The sequence below is a fragment of the Acipenser ruthenus genome, chromosome 25, assembly GCF_902713425.1.
Source record: "Acipenser ruthenus chromosome 25, fAciRut3.2 maternal haplotype, whole genome shotgun sequence".
Lineage (NCBI taxonomy): Eukaryota > Metazoa > Chordata > Actinopteri > Acipenseriformes > Acipenseridae > Acipenser > Acipenser ruthenus.
This window is the reverse complement of record NC_081213.1, coordinates 9,288,546-9,306,885: the sequence shown is the minus strand read 5'-3', so window position 1 is coordinate 9,306,885 and position 18,340 is coordinate 9,288,546. Positions and strand designations below refer to the sequence as shown.

Sequence of the window (18,340 nt, the reverse complement as noted above, 5' to 3'; positions counted from 1 at the left end):
GTCTCTCTCAATCAGATACACTTCTTCATATCAGTAATTGCAGTGTGTTCCTGGGTCTCTCTCAATCAGATACACCTCTTCATATCAGTAATTGCAGTGTGTTCCTAGGTCCTCTCAATCGGATACACCTCTTCATATCGGTAATTGCAGTGTGTTCCTAGGTCCTCTCAATCACATACACTTCTTCATATCGGTAATTGCAGTGTGTTCCTGGGTCTCTCTCAATCAGATACACCTCTTCATATCAGTAATTGCAGTGTGTTCCTAGGTCCTCTCAATCAGATACACCTCTTCATATCAGTAATTGCAGTGTGTTTGTAAATCCCCCCGTTTAACAGACAAAGTCCAGGAGGAGATTGAGAGTGTGATTGGGAGGGAGCGCCCCCCGCAGGCCGAGGACAGGAAGAGCATGCCCTACATGGACGCCGTGCTGCACGAGATCCAGAGAGTGGGCAACGTGTTGCCCATGAACTTGCTGCACGAGGCCACAGGGGACACCACCTTCCGGGGGTACAGGATACCCAAGGTGAGACAGACAGAGTGTATAGGGGTGGTCCGGTCCACACCTTCATCATGCAAATTCCTGTTCAAATGGAAAACATACAGACTAATAAAACAACAAAGACACTGTTATGAGGGCATTGCAGTTTCTCTATGTCCAACTTCAAACACTCCTCATATGATACAATGCTGCCTCTTTATTTCACTGTCTGACTTGCACATCAAAATATCATGAAATATTGAAAACAGTGAATGGTGAAGAGCTCTTATACAGCAAGATATAGGACTGTACTGTCAACATGGCATTACTGTTTATAAACCGAGTTTGTGTATTCTCATGGGAGCACGAAGTGTATACCGAAGTGCTTCAAATAAACTTTCATATTGGAACTTCTGCCATTCCCATATTAACCCCCATGAGCTTTTGCCAAAAGGAAGATTGGCACTTATTTTAGCAAATGGTCTTTTATTACCAAATAATTCCTCTTAATACAGTAATGTAGGAGCGATATTAATGTATCCTTATTGGTATAGCTGATAGACATGTCTCATTAAATTAGATTAGCTTTGGTATTTTACCTTTCTGTAAATGTGTGTCTGTCTGTGTCCCAGGGTACCCCGGTGATCCCGCTGCTCTCCTCCGTGCTCTCTGATAAGACACAGTGGGAGACCCCTCACCAGTTCAACCCCAACCACTTCCTGGACACGCAGGGCAAGTTTGTCAAGAGAGACGCCTTCATGCCCTTCTCAGCAGGTCAGTGTGTCAGAGAGGAGCAGGGACCAGGTTAGACAGGATTGGGGCTAACCCCCCTCCACCCCGGCATTTTCACTGCAAAGGAAACTGCTATCAATAGAGCTTCAATCAGCAACCAGTTTCCTAATGGAATATAGAACAGGTAACAATCACTACAAAGCCTTCAGATTCAGCTGAAAACATGCAGGTGCATATTATTCTACTAATACAATATATGCAATACAGAAAGTTTATTATTGAAAAGCATGTAGACAACCTGTTTTCATTAGATTCTTCCATTTCAGGATACAAATTGGTATGTTACTGTCTTACAGCTACTTTACTAACCCTGAAGTCTGTGTGTGTTTGTGTGTGTGTGTGTGTGTGTGTGTAGTGTAGTGTAGTGTAGTGTGTGAGTGTTGCAGTACGAGTCAGTAATCCTCTGACCCCCCCCCCCCCCCCCCAGGTTGGAGGGTGTGTCTTGGAGAGACCCTTGCCAAGATGGAGCTCTTCCTCTTCTTCACCATGCTCCTGCAGAAGTTTCACTTCCGCCCGCCCCAGGAGGTCAGCTCTGAGCAACTGGACCTCACCCCCACCCCTGGCCTCACCTCCGGCCCCCAGCCCTTCCAACTATGCGCCCTGAGCCACTGAGAGACCCTGTGATACTGCGACCCTGCCTTACTGCATCTGCTAGACCTTACTACAGCCACTGACCCCTCACACTGGACCCTTCAGCCACTGAACTGCCAGGATTCTGTCACCACTGAGACCCTGTGATACTGCGACCCTGCCTTACTGCAGGGATTTTCCCCAGTTGAATTACAGAAACTGCACTTGGGTAAATGGGTGTGTCATAGTTTGCTTTTATAACAAATGTTTTCATCTTTCATGAAAACAATTAGCAGCTAGAATAATGACAGTGATCTATGAAATTCAATGACAAGTTTTGGAGTTGTTTTAAGAATAAATTAATGGGTATTGTAGTTGTGAATTCTAATCGATATATATATATTATATATATGTGTATATATATATATATATATATATATATATATATATATATATATATATATATATATATATATATATATATATATATATATATATATATATACACATATATATATATACACATATACATATATATGTATATGTGTATATATATATATATATATATATATAATAATGTATATGTATATGTGTGTGTATAGTGTATATATATATATATACACATATACATATATATGTATATGTGTGTGTGTATATATATGTATATATATATATGTATATATATATATATGTGTGTGTGTATATATAATATAATACATACATACATACATTTTTAACAGCCGTTTGATAAAGAATTAAGTATGATTTTGTAATATCCTGTTAATTAGAATTCATGTGGATTTTATTTGAAATATTTACTGACTCATATTCACACAAACAGTTACCTTTTGCTTGCATTTTCATATTATTTAATCTGGTCACTTCTTAGTTCTTATACAAAGATAAATTCTAGACACTTGAGGAATGCTTGCTTTTACATGTAATTGATATTTACACTGAAGCTGAGATATTATCTGAATGTTATTTAGCAGACAGGCTAAAATAATTGAATCTGTTCAGTCTTGAACAAAGAAGACTATGCGGTGATCTGATTCAAGCATTAAAAATTCTAAAAGGTATAGACAATGTCGACCCAAGGGACTTTTTTGACGTGAAAAAAGAAACAAGTACAAGGGGTCACAAATGCTAGATAAAGCAGCATTCATAATAGAAAATAGGGGGCACTTTTTTACACAGAGAATCATGGGAGTCTAGAACCAACTCCCCAGTAATGTTGTTGAAGCTGACACCCTGGGATCCTTCAAGAAGCTGCTTTATGAGATTCTGGGATCAATAAGCTACTAACAACCAAACGAGCAAGATGAGCTGAATGGTCTCCTCTCGTTTGTAAACTTTATGTTCTTATACACCACTAGAATTTAAAAAAAAAACAGCAGACATATTGAAATTTATCGCAATAAACAAGACAGATGAGATTTATGTAGATGTTGCTCTGTTGGGAAACCCAAGTGTGCATGAGATTGAATGAGTCTGAATCTGAAGAGGAAAACTATTGAATTCTGACGATATATACAGTGCCTTGCATAAGTATTCACCCCCCCTTGGACTTTTCCACATTTTGTAGTGTTACAACCTGTAATTAAAATGGATTTAATTAGGGTTTTTTGTCACTGATCTACACAAAATAGTCCCTAATGTTGAAGTGGGGAAAAAAATCTACATATTTTTCAAAATTATTTACAAATAAAAAACTGAAAAGTCTTGATTGCATAAGTATTCACCCCCTTTGCTGTGACATGCCTAAATAAGCTCTGGTGCAACCAATTGCCTTCAGAAATCACATAATTAGTTGAATGGAGTCCACCTTTGTGCAATTAAAGTGTCACATGATCTCAGATTAAATACACCTGTTTCTGGAAGGCCCCAGAGTTTGTTAGAGAGCATATCTAAACAAACAGCATCATGAAGACCAAGGAGCTATCAAAACAAGTCTTGGATAAATTTCTGGAGAAGCACCAATCAGGGTTGGGAAAGAATATGGAAAGAATATGGCACAACCGCGACTTTGCCTAGAGAAGGCCATCCACCAAAACTCAGTGACCAGGTAAGGAGGGCATTAGTCAGAAAAGCAACCAAGAGGCCAATGGTAACTCTGAAAGAGCTGGAGAGATCCACAGCTGAGATGGGAGAAACCGTCCATGGGACAACTATAACCCGGACGCTCCACAAAGCTGGGCTTTATGGAAGAGTGGCGAGAAGAAAGCCATTGCTGAAAAAAACCCATATCAAATCCTGTTTGGATTTTGCCAAAAGGCATGTGGGAGACACAGCAAACATGTGGAAAAAGGTTCTCTGGTCTGATAAGACCAAAATTGAACTTTTTGGCCTTAGCGCAAAACGCTATGTGTGGCGCAAAGCCAACACTGCTCATCACCCTGAGAACACCATCCCCACAGTGAAGCATGGTGGTGGCAGCATCAGATTATGGGGATGCTTTTCATCGGCAGGGACTGGGAAACTGGTCAGGATTGAGGGCAAGATGGATGGAGCCAAATACAGGGAAATTCTAGAGGAAAACCTGTTTCAGTCTGCAAGAGACCTGGGACTGGGGCGGAGGTTCACCTTCCAGCAGGACAATGACCCTAAACACACAGCCAAAGCTACACTGGACTGGTTTAAAAACAAGAACCTGAATGTCTTAGAATGGCCCAGTCAAAGCCCAGACCTCAATCCGATTGAGAATCTGTGGCAAGACTTGAAAATTGCTGTTCACCAACGGTCTCCATCCAACTTGACAAAGCTTGAGCAATTTTGCCAAGAAGAATGGGCAAAAACTGCAGGATCCAGATGTGCAAAGCTGGTAGAGACTTACCCAAAAAGAATCACAGCTGTAATTGCTGCCAAAGGTGCTTCTACCAAGTATTGACTCAGGGGGGTGAATACTTATGCAACCAACAAATGTCTTTTTTTTGTTTAAGTAACTTTTGTGTCACAATGAAAAATATTTTGCACCTTCAAAGTGTTAAGTAAGTTGTGTAAATCAAATGGTAAAAAGCCCAATTAAATCCATTTTAATTCCAGGTTGTAATACTACAAAATGTGGAAAAGTCCAAGGGGGGTGAATACTTATGCAAGGCACTGTATATATGTAACTGAATATGAAATGCTTTTCAGTCTATCACAGACAGTGATTACATCAGCTAAGGGTAACAGTTAACCTTCAAACTTCTGAACAACATTAGACCCCATGCCTAGGCCATCACCTCTGATAACAATGGCTCTGTTTTGATCTTATCTTGGGCTATAGCCTATCTGTTGTCCTACTGAGCTTTCTGATAACACAGCTGTAAAATGCACCAGACACACCCCATCTTCAAGCTTGTACAAATCCTGTATACATATCTAATGTAACTCTATTTGTGTTAACAGTCTTTGCTGACTCTTCCCTTGTATGCATTGATTAAAATATCTGGAGCTGATAATCAACCTGAATCCTGAGTCTCTTTGGATAGCGGAGAATAAATAAGTAACTGGGTATTCCATAATGCAAATAACATCTTTCTCGCCACTGTGAAGCACAAATCTGGTATGGATACCTCCTGTTAAAAATACAGCACTCCAGTCTTACCTGATACTGTTGCAGGTCTAGCGAGGAAGGGTCTGTGTGATTTCAAGGCAGACCCATTTGTGCTGTCATGATGAAAATGGGCAGTAATATTTTACTTTAAAATGCAATGAACAAACCAAGAATTACAAGAAGTATAACGAATCAAGCAGATGAAGCCACTCGGCTCCGCCTCGTGCCTTGCAACGCACCTGGGGCATGGTGATAATAGAGTATATCACACACCCTGAAGCCCTACTGCTTACATACAAGCATCCCCAGGGTATTATAACTCAACTGTATTATTACAAGCTCCGTACATTACATTAACTATACAAGCATTCCCAGGGTATTATAACTCAACTGTATTATTACAAACTCCGTACATTACATTAACTATACAAGCATCCCCAGGGTATTATAACTCAACTTTTTTTTAAGCAATTGAAGGTGTCGATGTATCTCTGCATTTCTTTTTTAAACATAATAACATGTGTTTTATTTTCTAACCATGTCATTTTCATTTTATTTGAGTCTGGCGTGAAAAAGGTGTATTCGGCGAGAACAAAATGCAGGTTCAAATAGGATCAGGTGAGATCAATGCACGTCGTTTGTGAACTCAATCAAGATAATGAGGGTAAAAAGAAAGAACTTACTTTGGTAATTAGTGTTTGATTAAGAAAGCGAATCGGCTCAAAATATGTTTAAAGGGACATCACGTGATCACAAATAAAACCAGAAAACTAGAAGCCCTAATTATAATGCTGCAAATCATTCCAAAAAATCAACAACCTTTACCTTGATGAAGTCCTTCTGAAGCCACGCCCACTGTGTGTGCTGCTCTATTTAAACACTGCCCAAACCCAGGAGCGTTATTCTGAACGCTGAGCTAATTCACAGAGAGCCCAGGTGTCAGTGTTCCTGACAAACATGTCTCTGATTAGCCTGCTCCTAGCACACACCGCCACGGTGTCACTGGCTTTAGTTTTAACTGCTTTTATATTTTTATACTTTTACTCGAAATCCTCCAAGTCGTCTAATTACAACTTCCCCCCCGGCCCGCCGGCTCTACCTGTTATTGGGAACCTGAACATTTTGGACCTGCACCAGCCACACAAAACGCTGAGTAAGGTGAGTGGCACTGGGGACCAGGCAGGGCATTAAGATCAGGATTGAAGTGGGTAGTTTGGGAAGGTTTTTACTGATTTAACATCAAGGCTTTAGAAATTGAAAAAAATATTTTATTGGCCTTAAGTTTAGATATTTTAGAAGTATTGTAGGCATCTGTTTTTGGTTCCTTTAGCAATGACACCTGTAAATGTACAATGCAAAATGCATAACATACAGACTGACAAGAACATGCATGCACGCGTTCGGCGTTGATAGGGTTCCCACCTGTACTGTGTGTCCGGGTGGCAGGAATTAACAAACCCGGACGCCCTAATGTCCGGTTTTAAGTGAACCGCATAAGAAACACCAGCCTTACTTTCAATCTCTTCTTTTACATACCGTATAACGGGGCATTTTGGAGTGGAATTAATTTTAGCTTTATTGTCGGTTTGGATTGGATCACCAGTAATCCTTCCACCAATCAGAGTGTGGCATACAGTGTGCGATTTCGCCCTGTGCCAGACTGGTGGTGTGCAGCACAGGTTGAAGAAGCGCGCGCTGGACACTGGAAAGAATGTGTCGGATGTCATGGCAACTCGAGTGCACTCAAGAGCTCCCGGGTTAGCCTGAATTTTCCAAAACTCTAGTTAAGGCGCAACGCAATTTGGTTAAAATTGTGTTGCTCCAGTTATTACTTGAGCTGGACAAGTTTCACTCATGTTATCGCGAGAGGTGGCCAGATAGTAACCAGGTAACCAGATTACTGTATATTTTGTATGGGGGGTGGGTACTTGTATGATTGCTCTCTCTTGGATTAAGCAATTTTGTGGGTTCGTTAGTTGTTTTTTTTGTTGTTTTTTTTTAACAAGGGGTTAATTAAGTCGCAGCCAAAATTATTTGCCATACTTGTTAATTCTGTAACAATGGTGCAAATTTGCTTTGGATTGTTGTTATCGGTACGTGTAGATACTACTGTCCACCGTGCAGATATCGCAAAGTCCTTAAACAACTATGTTGAAATTAGTTCTGCACGTTATTAAAAAAGCTGATTATGCCAGTGCTTGCTTGTCTATTAATGAGTTTTAAATGAAAGCGTTTTAGTTTCGGCTTTGTTAGTTTCCACACGTGCAACACAGTCCTACAGTTCCCGTGATACTGTGATCATTCCACTATGCTGTGTTAATGAACTATAGACTGAGAGTTAAGTGTACTGCAGTTAGTAATCCTTTCCAATTACTGATATCTTCAAATTGAAGGGCCATATAAGAGCGATAAATATTGTAAATCATTTTTAGGACTTTCTTGTTCTCAAAGTTGCTGCAGTGATATTGTAGATGTTATACTGTTAAACAAACAAAGTAATTTTACGATAATTATCTGGCAGCCGTTTACTACTTTGGAATGATGGTTTCTATATGTTATAATTAATCTTAAATGTAGTTATTAAATAGGTTGCATACTTTTATTTAGCAGTTTACTACTGTGGAATGCTGGTTTATATATTTTAGAATGAATGTTAAGTTTAGTCATTTTACTATGGAATACATTCATTTTCAGGTTAGTGTCTACGATTTGTAAAAGCTCATATGTGCTTAATTATTAGTTCATTTACACCAAGTATTAAACAGCAGAAATACATTAACAAGTATTCCTTAAGCTTTCAGAATTATAACTTCATTGAGAATTTTACTGTGCAAATACAAAATATACATATTCATTAGGCAAGATAGCTTCTGTGTCATGGAGCTCCTACAACCTTTTGAGAGAGCAGGAATTGACAAATGCTCAATCACTCCAAGCTGAGTTCTTATTTTAAATGTTAACATACCAGCTGCTAGGATACCAACAATGGTAAGCCTAGTACAGAGTAAAACAATAAAACCATATTAAATATACTAAAACTGGCTACCTAACTGTGCCCCCACTTTCTCACTTTCTTAGCATATTTCTAGAGACAAATCAACTATTAACAGATACCAAGTGTTTTCCGCAATAATATTGATCCAGGCCTTGTTGGACTCGGACAGTTCTCACGAAAAAGTCAATGGTTCTTTCACAGCCGTAATAATGGGGTCAGTAGCACAACAGATGTGTTTGTTTTTAAATAGTGTTCAAATTGCTGTTTGAGAGAGCAGGCTAGGGCCGGGACCTGATCAAAAAAAAAAAAAAAAAAACTGACGACCCGCCAATCACACTTTACAAAACAGAATGTTCTCGCTTTTTGTTTTTGTAAATATCCAATTTCTCCTACTCGTAAAACCAAAAAGCGATAACATTCCGTTTTGTAAAGTGTGATTGGTGGGTCGTCAAAGTTTTGATCCGGTCCCGGCCTAGGAGTCAAATGTGGAGAAGCTGCTTTGTGCTGAAGTTGACATGCTGGTGACTGAAAACCTGTATAAAGAGGAAAAAATGAAATAGGCTTAGTTTTTTTTTTTTTTAATCTATATATTATATCGTTGCTCATTTTTACAGAGCCCAGAGCTGCCACAGCCCAACTAACACATTGATCGGAGAATTCAATGTAGCTGGAAACTGTTAACACCCTGAACCTACAGGAGTTGCTTGAGCTCTGTGAAATGAGGGAGCTCTAGTCGACTCAAACCCTCCCCACCCCAGCGGTGCTTGGCCAATTGGGTGTCTGTGGGCAGTTGACCAGCCAGGGCAGATGCCAAAATGACATCAAATTCTAAGCTAATTCGGCATCTGCCAACCGCAGTTGTGCATTTCGAACTTCCCAGGCATTTTGGAAACTCCCCGATTTCGGCATCGGTCCATAACATTAAGATCATGTAATCAAAAACTACAAAATGATATCTCAAGTCTGTTGGTAGCCATAATAGTAGTACAGTATTTCAGGTTAGAATTCAAAATGTCACATTGATGAATTGGTACTGATAAATATAATGCAAATGTCACAAAATGCTAATATAGAATACATTTTTAAAAAGTTTGGCTACCTGGCAATTGTTTCATGATGCATCAAACAAAAAATTATAAAAACTGAAGGTACCTCCCAGCTCCTACCGGCTGCTGTCTTCAGAACAACACAAGAATTCGTAGCTCTAGCCAAAGGAGATTCTGAGCAGCACACACATGACTAACATGAGAGCAACGGGCTGGCAGAGAGGAAAATCCCTGTCATCCTCACTGGAACGATGGGAAGATATTTTTAAAAGCGCTTTACAAACCTTTAGGCAGCGCAGCATCCAAACAATGGAAGAGTTCTGGGAGCAGCACAAATGTTGGCACACATTTTCTTAATTCACTACTGACGCTACGCCACTGTAATGAGTGGAACTTGCCACATAAATGTGAAGTTGTAACAAGTAGACAAGCTTCCCTGCTAATGCTTTGAGAGTCAACGCTCCTCCTTTTCTCTCTCCAGCTCTCGGAGACGTACGGCAATGTGTTTACCTTCCACATGGGTCCCAAGAAGTACCTGGTTTTGACAGGCTATGAGGCGGTCAATGAGGCTCTAGTAACCCAAGCAGACGACTTCTCGGAGAGAGGCCAGACGCACACTACAGAAATATTCTCTAAAGGCGGGAATGGTAAGAGGTTTATAAAGCCTGTTGCTGGACTGGGTGTAGTTTGAAAAAATAAATTTCTTGAATACAATTGTTAGTATGAACTTCATAGGAAAAAAAACAATTGATGCCTAAATATCAGTTCTTTGGGGAAAAATATATGAATTTGAAGACTTATGAGCTTTTCCGCTTGTCCTGTTCTTGGTGACACTCCAATTCTCTTAACTGAAGCATTTTTCTTGTTTTAGATTAACTTTGTATCATTGTGTTGAATGTTAAAGCACCAAAGCTGATCCACCAGAGTGTAACCATTAACCTGTCCCCCTGCCACACTCTGCCCCTAGAGGATGTAGGAAATACCTCATTGTTTTATGTGGTGGTTCTTACTGCTGTATGTCTTGCATCATTGATCTCTGTTATAAGATCAGGTTATATATTGTAGTCTTGGACCAGGCTGCAGGCAGCTCCAGGTTGATTTTGAGTTTCAGGCTGGTTTCATGGTGGGAACGTTGTATCACTGTAGCAATGGCGCTGTGTTCATGTTTCCCGCAGGTGTTGCCTTCGGTAAGGGGGAATCCTGGAAGGTGATGCGTCGATTCACCCTCTCCACTCTGCGGGCCTTAGGGATGGGGAAGATGACCACTGAGGACCGGATCATCGAGGAGTCCCAGAGACTGGTGGAGGTCTTCCAGTCCCACAAAGGTGATGACCAAACCAAGAGCAGAGATAAAGGGTTGACCCTCAGTGGCCACAAAACACAGACCAGACCCAGATTCTGCAGCTGTGTATCCCCCCCCCCCCCCCCCCCCCCCCCCAAGCCTGTTAAAGTTTTAACAAATCGGTGTCCGGTCTGTGTGTCACATTCTGCTCTTCTCTGTTGTGACTTAGTCAAGTAGTGCCTTCCTCTGAAGAAAGAAGGCTAATGTTTCGGCTACTGCTTTCTTGTAGTGCCATAAATACTTTCTTCTGAAGGCACTAGCAGAAGCGTTTCTCTACTTGCCCTTGTTTCTATAGTTTTATGATTCTTAAGCTTTTGACGTTACAGATGGCTTTTCTTGTTCTCCCACTCTAAGGCAAACCCTTTGACCCCCAAATCATCATCAACTCTGCTGTCTCCAACATCATCTGCTCCATCATGTTCGGAGACCGCTTCGACTACAGCGATGCACAGTTCCTGAATATGCAAAGAATTCTGAATGGGAACATGAAGCTCATTGTGAGCCCCAAGACACAGGTACAGTGTAGTGATTAGAGAATCTATCTGCTGCATTCAGGTCTGATTTTATAAAGCTGGAGTCACATTAATGAAATCTCACCAAACCACAGTGTAGAATTGTTTTTACACAGAATTTAGACAACAGTGAAGGACACACAACAGGAGATGCGTTGCTAAGCAACTAACTGAGCAGGTGGGCTGGTCGGCGCTGAGCTGGCCGGGAGGTTTGGTTTGGCTAGGGGGGCATGCCCGGGAAAGCTGTGCAGAGCTCAACAAGCGTCTCCGCTACAGCTCGGTGCTGCTGCTGCATGGCCATTGCTACACCAATGGGCGCTAGGGCTACCATTGCTGTTGATAATAAATCTGTGTGGCGTGTCAACACCCAATGCCCTGTGTCTTGTTCAGTGTCTGCCTCAGTCTTGTAGAGTGAAGATCCACGTGTGTAACAAACCCCCCTTTGGTACAAGCACATAATTGTAATGCTCTGTGTGATAGTAGACTGCAGCAAACTGCCTCCATATGCGTAATTGAGGCTGTATCTTTGTCAATGCATATTTATTCAATGTTTTATTTTTTCCTCAAATTGAGGGTAAGAAATTTAGGCTGCATCTCTAAATTGGAAGGAATACGGTAATTGAACTGAATTTGCATTACAGCCGTTCGTTAATTAGTTTTCAGCGCATTTTAATGGCATGTGTGCAACACACAAACCTGTTTTTTTTTTTTTTTTTTTTTTTCGCTGATGAGCTCACTCCCCACTTCTACTGATACCTCCAGGTCCCCTTGATCCACCCAGCAGACCTCGTGGCATTTGTTACTCCATGCTGGAGTTATTTGCTACACCTGTCACGGGGTCCCTTTTAGCTTAAAAGGAAATAATGTCCATGTTCCTATGTAGCAAACCACTTTGCAAATATTTACAGTGAATAAATACAAATAACAAAATATACATCAAGAGATCCAAAATAACTGACTTTCAAAATAAAATGTGTAGATTGTACTGTACGTCCCTATAGCCCTAGTTTTGGGATATCGCAGCAAAAGTCTGTCAACTGAGCTCTTTGGTAGAACTGACTGCTGATGGAAATCGGCCCTCTTTTATACCTGCTTAGCCCCTCACACTTTACAGGTGCACCTCATTCATTTTAATAAGCTTGTTGCCTTCAAGGTAAAGAACCCTAAATATTTAGATTTCCAGAAAGCTTTTGCAAAGTCCTGCATAAAAGATTAATTCTCAAACTGAACGCGACTTACAATCGTAAGCAAACAGTTCTAGCTCCTTTTTATCCAGATCAGTTATAGCTCCTGAACACGGACTTCAGTCCGAGGACAACGAGCACGACCTGATCCAGCTGTTACATGGACCCCTCCAGGACGTGGTGTCCCTCCTATAGCTCCGGCAGGCATCAGATGAGGACTCCCTTCACTGCACCCTGTGCTTCTATAGCCGAGGGCTGGCCATCCCGGGTGGTGGAGGAGCTGACATCAGTATCTCGGGATCAATGAAGAGCTGTCCTGCTGGAATGATTTCTGTGTGGCCCGGGGTCACTGCACAGTGATGCCAAGCGTGCTGCAAGAACGGGTGATGAATATGGCACATGAGGGTCATCTGGGCTTTGTTAAGCTCAAGTAATGTTGCCGGGACCTGCAGGCTACCATCCCCAAGCTGATGGAGGGGTAGAGAGGTTTAACTAAACCCTCAAGAATGGCATTCAAGTACGTCTAGCTCAAGGCTGTGCATTCCAAACGGCCCTACTACAAACCCTTATGTACTACAGGGTAGCCCAGCACAACACACTACCATCGGGGTCTCGCCAGCACTGTTGATGACGAGACGTGAGCTACAACTGCCATTGGACAGGATGGAGCCAACCGCACATGAAGCAGAGGTTCGACAGAGTACACGGAACAAGGCCATCTGTAATACAGGTCCTGGATTGTGTCAGAGTGAAGCGGCCTCGCTGAGGCAACAAGCTGCAATCCTTTTGGTCCTGCCCACTTCGTGTTGGCCGACGGCTTGGACCAGCGAGCTTTCAGGTCCAGGATGGGTCTAGGTGGCATGCCAGCAGGATGAGGAAAGTGTTGCCCTCTGCCAGTGAGGGCATGATACACGTGTGTGGGCGAAGAGGGTGGATGTATTCCCACCACTGTTACCTGAATCCTGCATGCTGTGCATACTGGTTTTCCCTCCTCCACTACAAAGCCGCCTTTTTTACAACTGTTTCCTGTGCTGAACACCACACAGTTTAAATGACAGCGCCGCTGTCAAGATAATGATTTATACCACTCGTGGCTGAATTTCTGTTGGTTATTTTTGTTCTGAAAAGTTCAGAGACTAGAGCTTTTTCAATTCGACCTTGTGTAGAGAAGGGGTCTCCAGCCCTGGTCCTGGAGAGCTACTGGGTCTGGTGCTTTCGTTTCAACCGAGCTCTGTTGCATAATTGCACAAATTATTGGTTTCATTAGTCAAGATTAACATGTGCTCTGTATCTTCAGCCACTGATGTAAAGAAATCTATAAAACCTGCAGGATTGGGGCTCTCCAGGACCAGGGTTGGTAGATCCCTGGGGTAGAGTAATACAGTAATCCTTTTAATAGAGGATCATTACAGCCATTTTCACCATTAAACTCTCCCTCTTCCTCCTTGTCTTTTCAGCTGTATAACGTGTTTCCTTTCCTGGGCTTCTTCCTGTCTGATCACAAGAAGATTGATACAAATCAAACAATACTGCAGGAGTACTTTAGAAATGCATATAAGGATTGTAAAGACAGTGTGGACAGCAATGACCTGAGGAGCTTCATCGACACGTTCATCTCCAGGCAGAGAGAAGAGGTAATATCAGCACAGCAGAGCCTCTATCAGGGACCAGCAGTGTGGTCTTAGTGCATTAAAAGTGCAGTTTTACTGCCTATCTAGTGGAAAAGCCTTCACACAGTGAAACCAGCTCAATATCACTCCTGTTAATGGTCTGAATATAATGGGAGTGAATGAGGATGCACTCCTGATCATATCACTTTGATCATTATCAAGACTAGAGAGTTTACAAGGTGCTGTACAGAACTGAACAGTTCAGATATAGAAAGTAGCACACTATAGCATGGACACTGCAGTGTGTGTGTTACCATCTACATATACAGTACAGATTGCACAGTAACCAACACTACTGCAGCAATGCTGCCCTTATAAAGGGTTCCTATAGTAAAAGCATAGCAAAGTGTAATATAGCATAGGGAAGCATTGTAAAGAATAGTGAGGTGTGGTAAAGCATATTCATAAACATGGCAAACCAGGGTAAACTATGATAATGCACAGTATAACCATGGGAGAAGCATGGTAAAATAACAACTGTGCTAAACATATTTTACAAAACACACACGTTTGTTGTATCAACACTTCAGTGTTTTAATGTTCATTTTTCCAGGTTATTGGTTAACTCCAGTAACTCTGCTGATCAGTTTTATTGATATTACAAGTTTCTGCGTGTCACACATATATTGATAGAACTGCCCCTGCAATAGGTTGTATCGTTTAGTCACCAATGCCCTTCATTGTTTTACAGGAGGCCAGAAACTCCAACAAGTATTTCCATGAGGGTAACATGGCCGCCACCGTGGGGAACCTGTTTGGTGCAGGGACTGAGCCCACCTCTACCACCCTGCGCTGGGGGCTGCTGCTCATGATGAAGTACCCCCACATTCAGGGTAAGCAAGTGGGTACCCCCACTTCAGGGAAAGTGACTGAATGAATCCTGACCTGAACACCCTGCCTGCCATTCAGTCCTAGTTGATTATTTGGAAGGTGAGGGGCAGTGGCTGCAGGCAGAGAACATCAGTATTGAAATCCTACAAACACTACTTTCTCTAAATGATTTAAAAGAAAGCCTAATACAAATTAAAGCAGACTGCAGTTAAAGAATTTTGTTTCTGTAAAATCGGTGAGCTCTCCCTCCTCCCTGACCGAACACAGCCTGTCCCACACACCACCTCTCCTGGAAACTCTGCAGGTCATTGAAGAGTTTAAAATGGGCAATCAACCTTTAACCCTTTGCGGTCCTATGTCAGACTTGGTCCGACATGGCAATTTTCCCTTTCCGGTCCAATGTCGGACCCTGTCCGACATCATCAAAGACGCAAAAAACAGGTCTCTAGTCGTTTTTTCTTCAGAAAAAGCCGAGAACCATTCAATAGCTGAGTGAGACTGATAGGAGCTGAGAGAAGCTGAAAAAAAAGGGCGTATTTCATGAATACTGATAGACCTGACACCACATAGATAACATGGACATAAACAAACAAGATAGCTGCTTCCGCATCCAGCGCTCAAAGAACATCAGACATATGCAGAGCTTTTTTTTAGGTGTTATAGTAATAAAATAACAGCTTGGATCGCATTATTGAGGAGTTTGATAAAACGAGTGATCAGGACATGATTTATCGATTTGTACTATTAAGAGATATTTGAAAAATATAGCGAACAAGGTGGGGCGGGGCTGGAGATGCAGTACTGAGTGTCTTGTTGATATGCAGTGCCTTTTAAACCTGTTTTACTGTGAAACATCTACAGCTTGTGTGTTGAAAAAATACCTAAACATTTATTCATGTGATGCTGATTTTATTTGACCTTCTCCTACCACCTCACTGATCCTGAACTGACCCCCCCCCTGCCTGCCATTCAGTCCTGGGTCCTCTCAATCACAAACCTCTTCATCTCAGTAATTGCAGTGTGTTTGTAAATCCTCCCTGTTAACAGACAAAGTCCAGGAGGAGATTGAGAGTGTGATTGGGAGGGAGCGCCCCCCGCAGGCCGAGGACAGGAAGCGCATGCCCTACATGGACGCCGTGCTGCACGAGATCCAGAGAGTGGGCAACGTGGTGCCCATGAACCTGCTGCATGAGACCACAGGGGACACCACCTTTCGGGGGTACAGGATACCCAAGGTGAGCCAGACAGAGTGTATAGGGCTGGTCCGGTCCACACCTTCATCATGCAAATTCCTGTTCAAATGGAAAACAGACTAATAAACCAACAAGGGCTGTTTTGAGGGCATTGCAGCTCCTCCATGGCCAACTTCAAACACTCATCATATAATGCAGTGCTCCCTCTATTTCTCACTGACTTGCACATCAAAACATCCTGAAATATTGAAAATAGTGAAGAGCTCTTCTACAGCAAGATATAAGACTGTACTGTCAACATGGAGCACTGTATATGGAAGTGCCATTCCCATCTCAAACCAGCAAGCCTCTTTGTAATTAGTATTATTATTATTTGTATTATCAGTGCATTATTTAAATTGGCAAATCTGGTTTTTTGAAAAAGAAGGTCTGAGCCCCCTTTTTACCCCTTTTTTTGTAGACATAGTGATAGCTTCAAGGGTGGAGATAGATAGGGAAGATGGTGTGTTCTGTTTTGAAGAGGCCAATTCATAAGTACAGTTGGCTCTTTCCTAGAGTAGTACTCTGTCTGGAATGAGGTTTTGCCAAAAGCGAAATTGACACATTTTAGCAAATCGTCAATTGTCTTACTACCAAATAATTCCTCTTTATACTGCAATATCAAGTAATGTAGGAGTGATATTAATGTACAGTAATGTATCCTCATTGGTATAGCTGACAGTTCAGGCCTGTCTCATTAGGTTAGCTTTGGTATTTTACCTTTCTGTAAATGTGTGTCTGTCTGTGTCCCAGGGTACCCCGGTGATCCCACTGCTCTCCTCCGTGCTCTCTGATAAGACACAGTGGGAGACCCCTCACCAGTTCAACCCCAACCACTTCCTGGACACGCAGGGCAAGTTTGTCAAGAGAGACGCCTTCATGCCCTTCTCAGCAGGTCAGTGTGTCGGAGGAGCAGGGACCAGGTTAGACAGGATTGAGGCTAACCCCCCTCCACCCCAGCATTTTAACTGCAAAGGGAACTGCTATCAATAGAGGTGCAATCGGCAACCAGTTTCCTAATGGAATATAGAACAGGTAACAAACGCTACAAAGCCTTCAGATTCAGCTGAAGACATGCAGGTGCAGATTATTCTACTAATACAATACGGAAAGTTTATTATTGAAAAGCAAGTAGACAACCTGTTTCCGTTGGATTCTTCCATTTCAGGATACAAATCGGTATGTTACTGTCTTACAGCTACTTTACTAATCCTGAAGTAAGTGTGTGTGTGTGTGTGTGTGTGTGTTGCAGTATGAGTCGGTAATCCTCTGACCCCACCCCCCCAGGTCGGAGGCTGTGTATTGGAGAGACCCTTGCCAAGATGGAGCTCTTCCTCTTCTTCACCATGCTCCTGCAGAAGTTTCACTTCCGCCCGCCCCAGGAGGTCAGCCGTGAGCAACTGGACCTCACACCCACCCCTGGCTTCACCTCCGGCCCCCAGCCCTTCCAACTGTGTGCTCTGAGCCACTGAGAGACCCTGTGATACTGTGACCCTGCCTTACTGCATCTGCTAGACCTTACTACAGCCACTCACCCCTCACACTGGACCCTTCAGCCACTGAACTGCCAGGATTCTGTCACCACTGAGACCCTGTGATACTGCGACCCTGACTTACTGTAGGGATGTACCCCAGTTGAATTACAGGAACTGCAGTTGGGTAAAGGTTTGCTTTATAACAAATGTTTTCATCTTTCATGAAAACAATTGGCAGCTAGAATAATGACAATGATCTATGAAATTCAATGGCAAATTTTGGAGTTGTGTTAAGAATAAATTAAAGGGTATTGTAGTTGTGAATTGTCTCTGTCTCATATGTAAATTAACATTTTTTTTGATAAAGACTTAAGTACGATTTTGTAATATCTTATGTAGAAATAATCTTGATTTCATTTTAAATATTTACTGACTCGCACACAGTTACCCTGCTTGCATATTCATATTAGTTAGTTCTTATACAAAGACACATTCTAGACACTTGAGGAATGCTTGCTTTTACATGTAATTGATATTTACACTGACACTGAGATATTATCTGAATGTTATTGCTGCTGAGATTATTATACTGACTTGTGTTGTATTGATACTCATTTTCTTTTCTGTTTTGTCTTTTCCTTTTTGCTGAAATTCATTAAAGAGAGAACGGTG

The 18,340-nt window shown here is 41.9% G+C and overlaps 2 protein-coding genes across 3 annotated transcripts in view; both read left to right on the top strand.

Annotated features, from left to right (window-relative positions):
• The window catches only part of LOC117972121 (cytochrome P450 2K1-like), a 37,675-nt gene extending 35,639 nt beyond the window's left edge, over positions 1-2,036 (top strand). The window contains exons 16-18 of the mRNA XM_059000495.1: positions 339-526; positions 1,114-1,255; positions 1,701-2,036. Coding sequence (XP_058856478.1) covers positions 339-526; positions 1,114-1,255; positions 1,701-1,885 — 515 coding nt within the window. The 3' untranslated portion in view covers positions 1,886-2,036. The remainder of the gene's footprint in view (positions 1-338; positions 527-1,113; positions 1,256-1,700) is intronic.
• A 4,146-nt stretch (positions 2,037-6,182) lies between these two features.
• LOC117414087 (cytochrome P450 2K4-like) lies at positions 6,183-18,340 on the top strand. Of its 2 annotated transcripts, none has more exons than XM_059000211.1 (9): positions 6,183-6,539; positions 9,904-10,069; positions 10,598-10,747; positions 11,119-11,279; positions 13,918-14,094; positions 14,822-14,963; positions 16,009-16,196; positions 16,947-17,088; positions 17,481-18,340. In XM_059000211.1, exons 1-9 carry the CDS (start codon positions 6,339-6,341, stop codon positions 17,663-17,665), a joined length of 1,512 nt encoding a protein of 503 aa, XP_058856194.1. In that variant the 5' UTR covers positions 6,183-6,338; the 3' UTR covers positions 17,666-18,340. The 2 variants fall into 2 exon arrangements, with proteins under 2 accessions (XP_058856194.1, XP_058856195.1); XM_059000212.1 differs by lacking the exon at positions 6,183-6,539 and adding an exon at positions 7,178-7,269.

Coding starts and splice junctions, on each gene's coding strand:
- LOC117414087 (XM_059000211.1), top strand. CDS start 6,339: ATGTCTCTGATTAGCCTGCTCCTAGCACACACCGCCACGGTGTCACTG. Junction 10,070..10,597: donor ATTCTCTAAAGGCGGGAATG/GTAAGAGGTTTA, acceptor TGTTTCCCGCAG/GTGTTGCCTTCGGTAAGGGG. Junction 16,197..16,946: donor GGGGGTACAGGATACCCAAG/GTGAGCCAGACA, acceptor TCTGTGTCCCAG/GGTACCCCGGTGATCCCACT.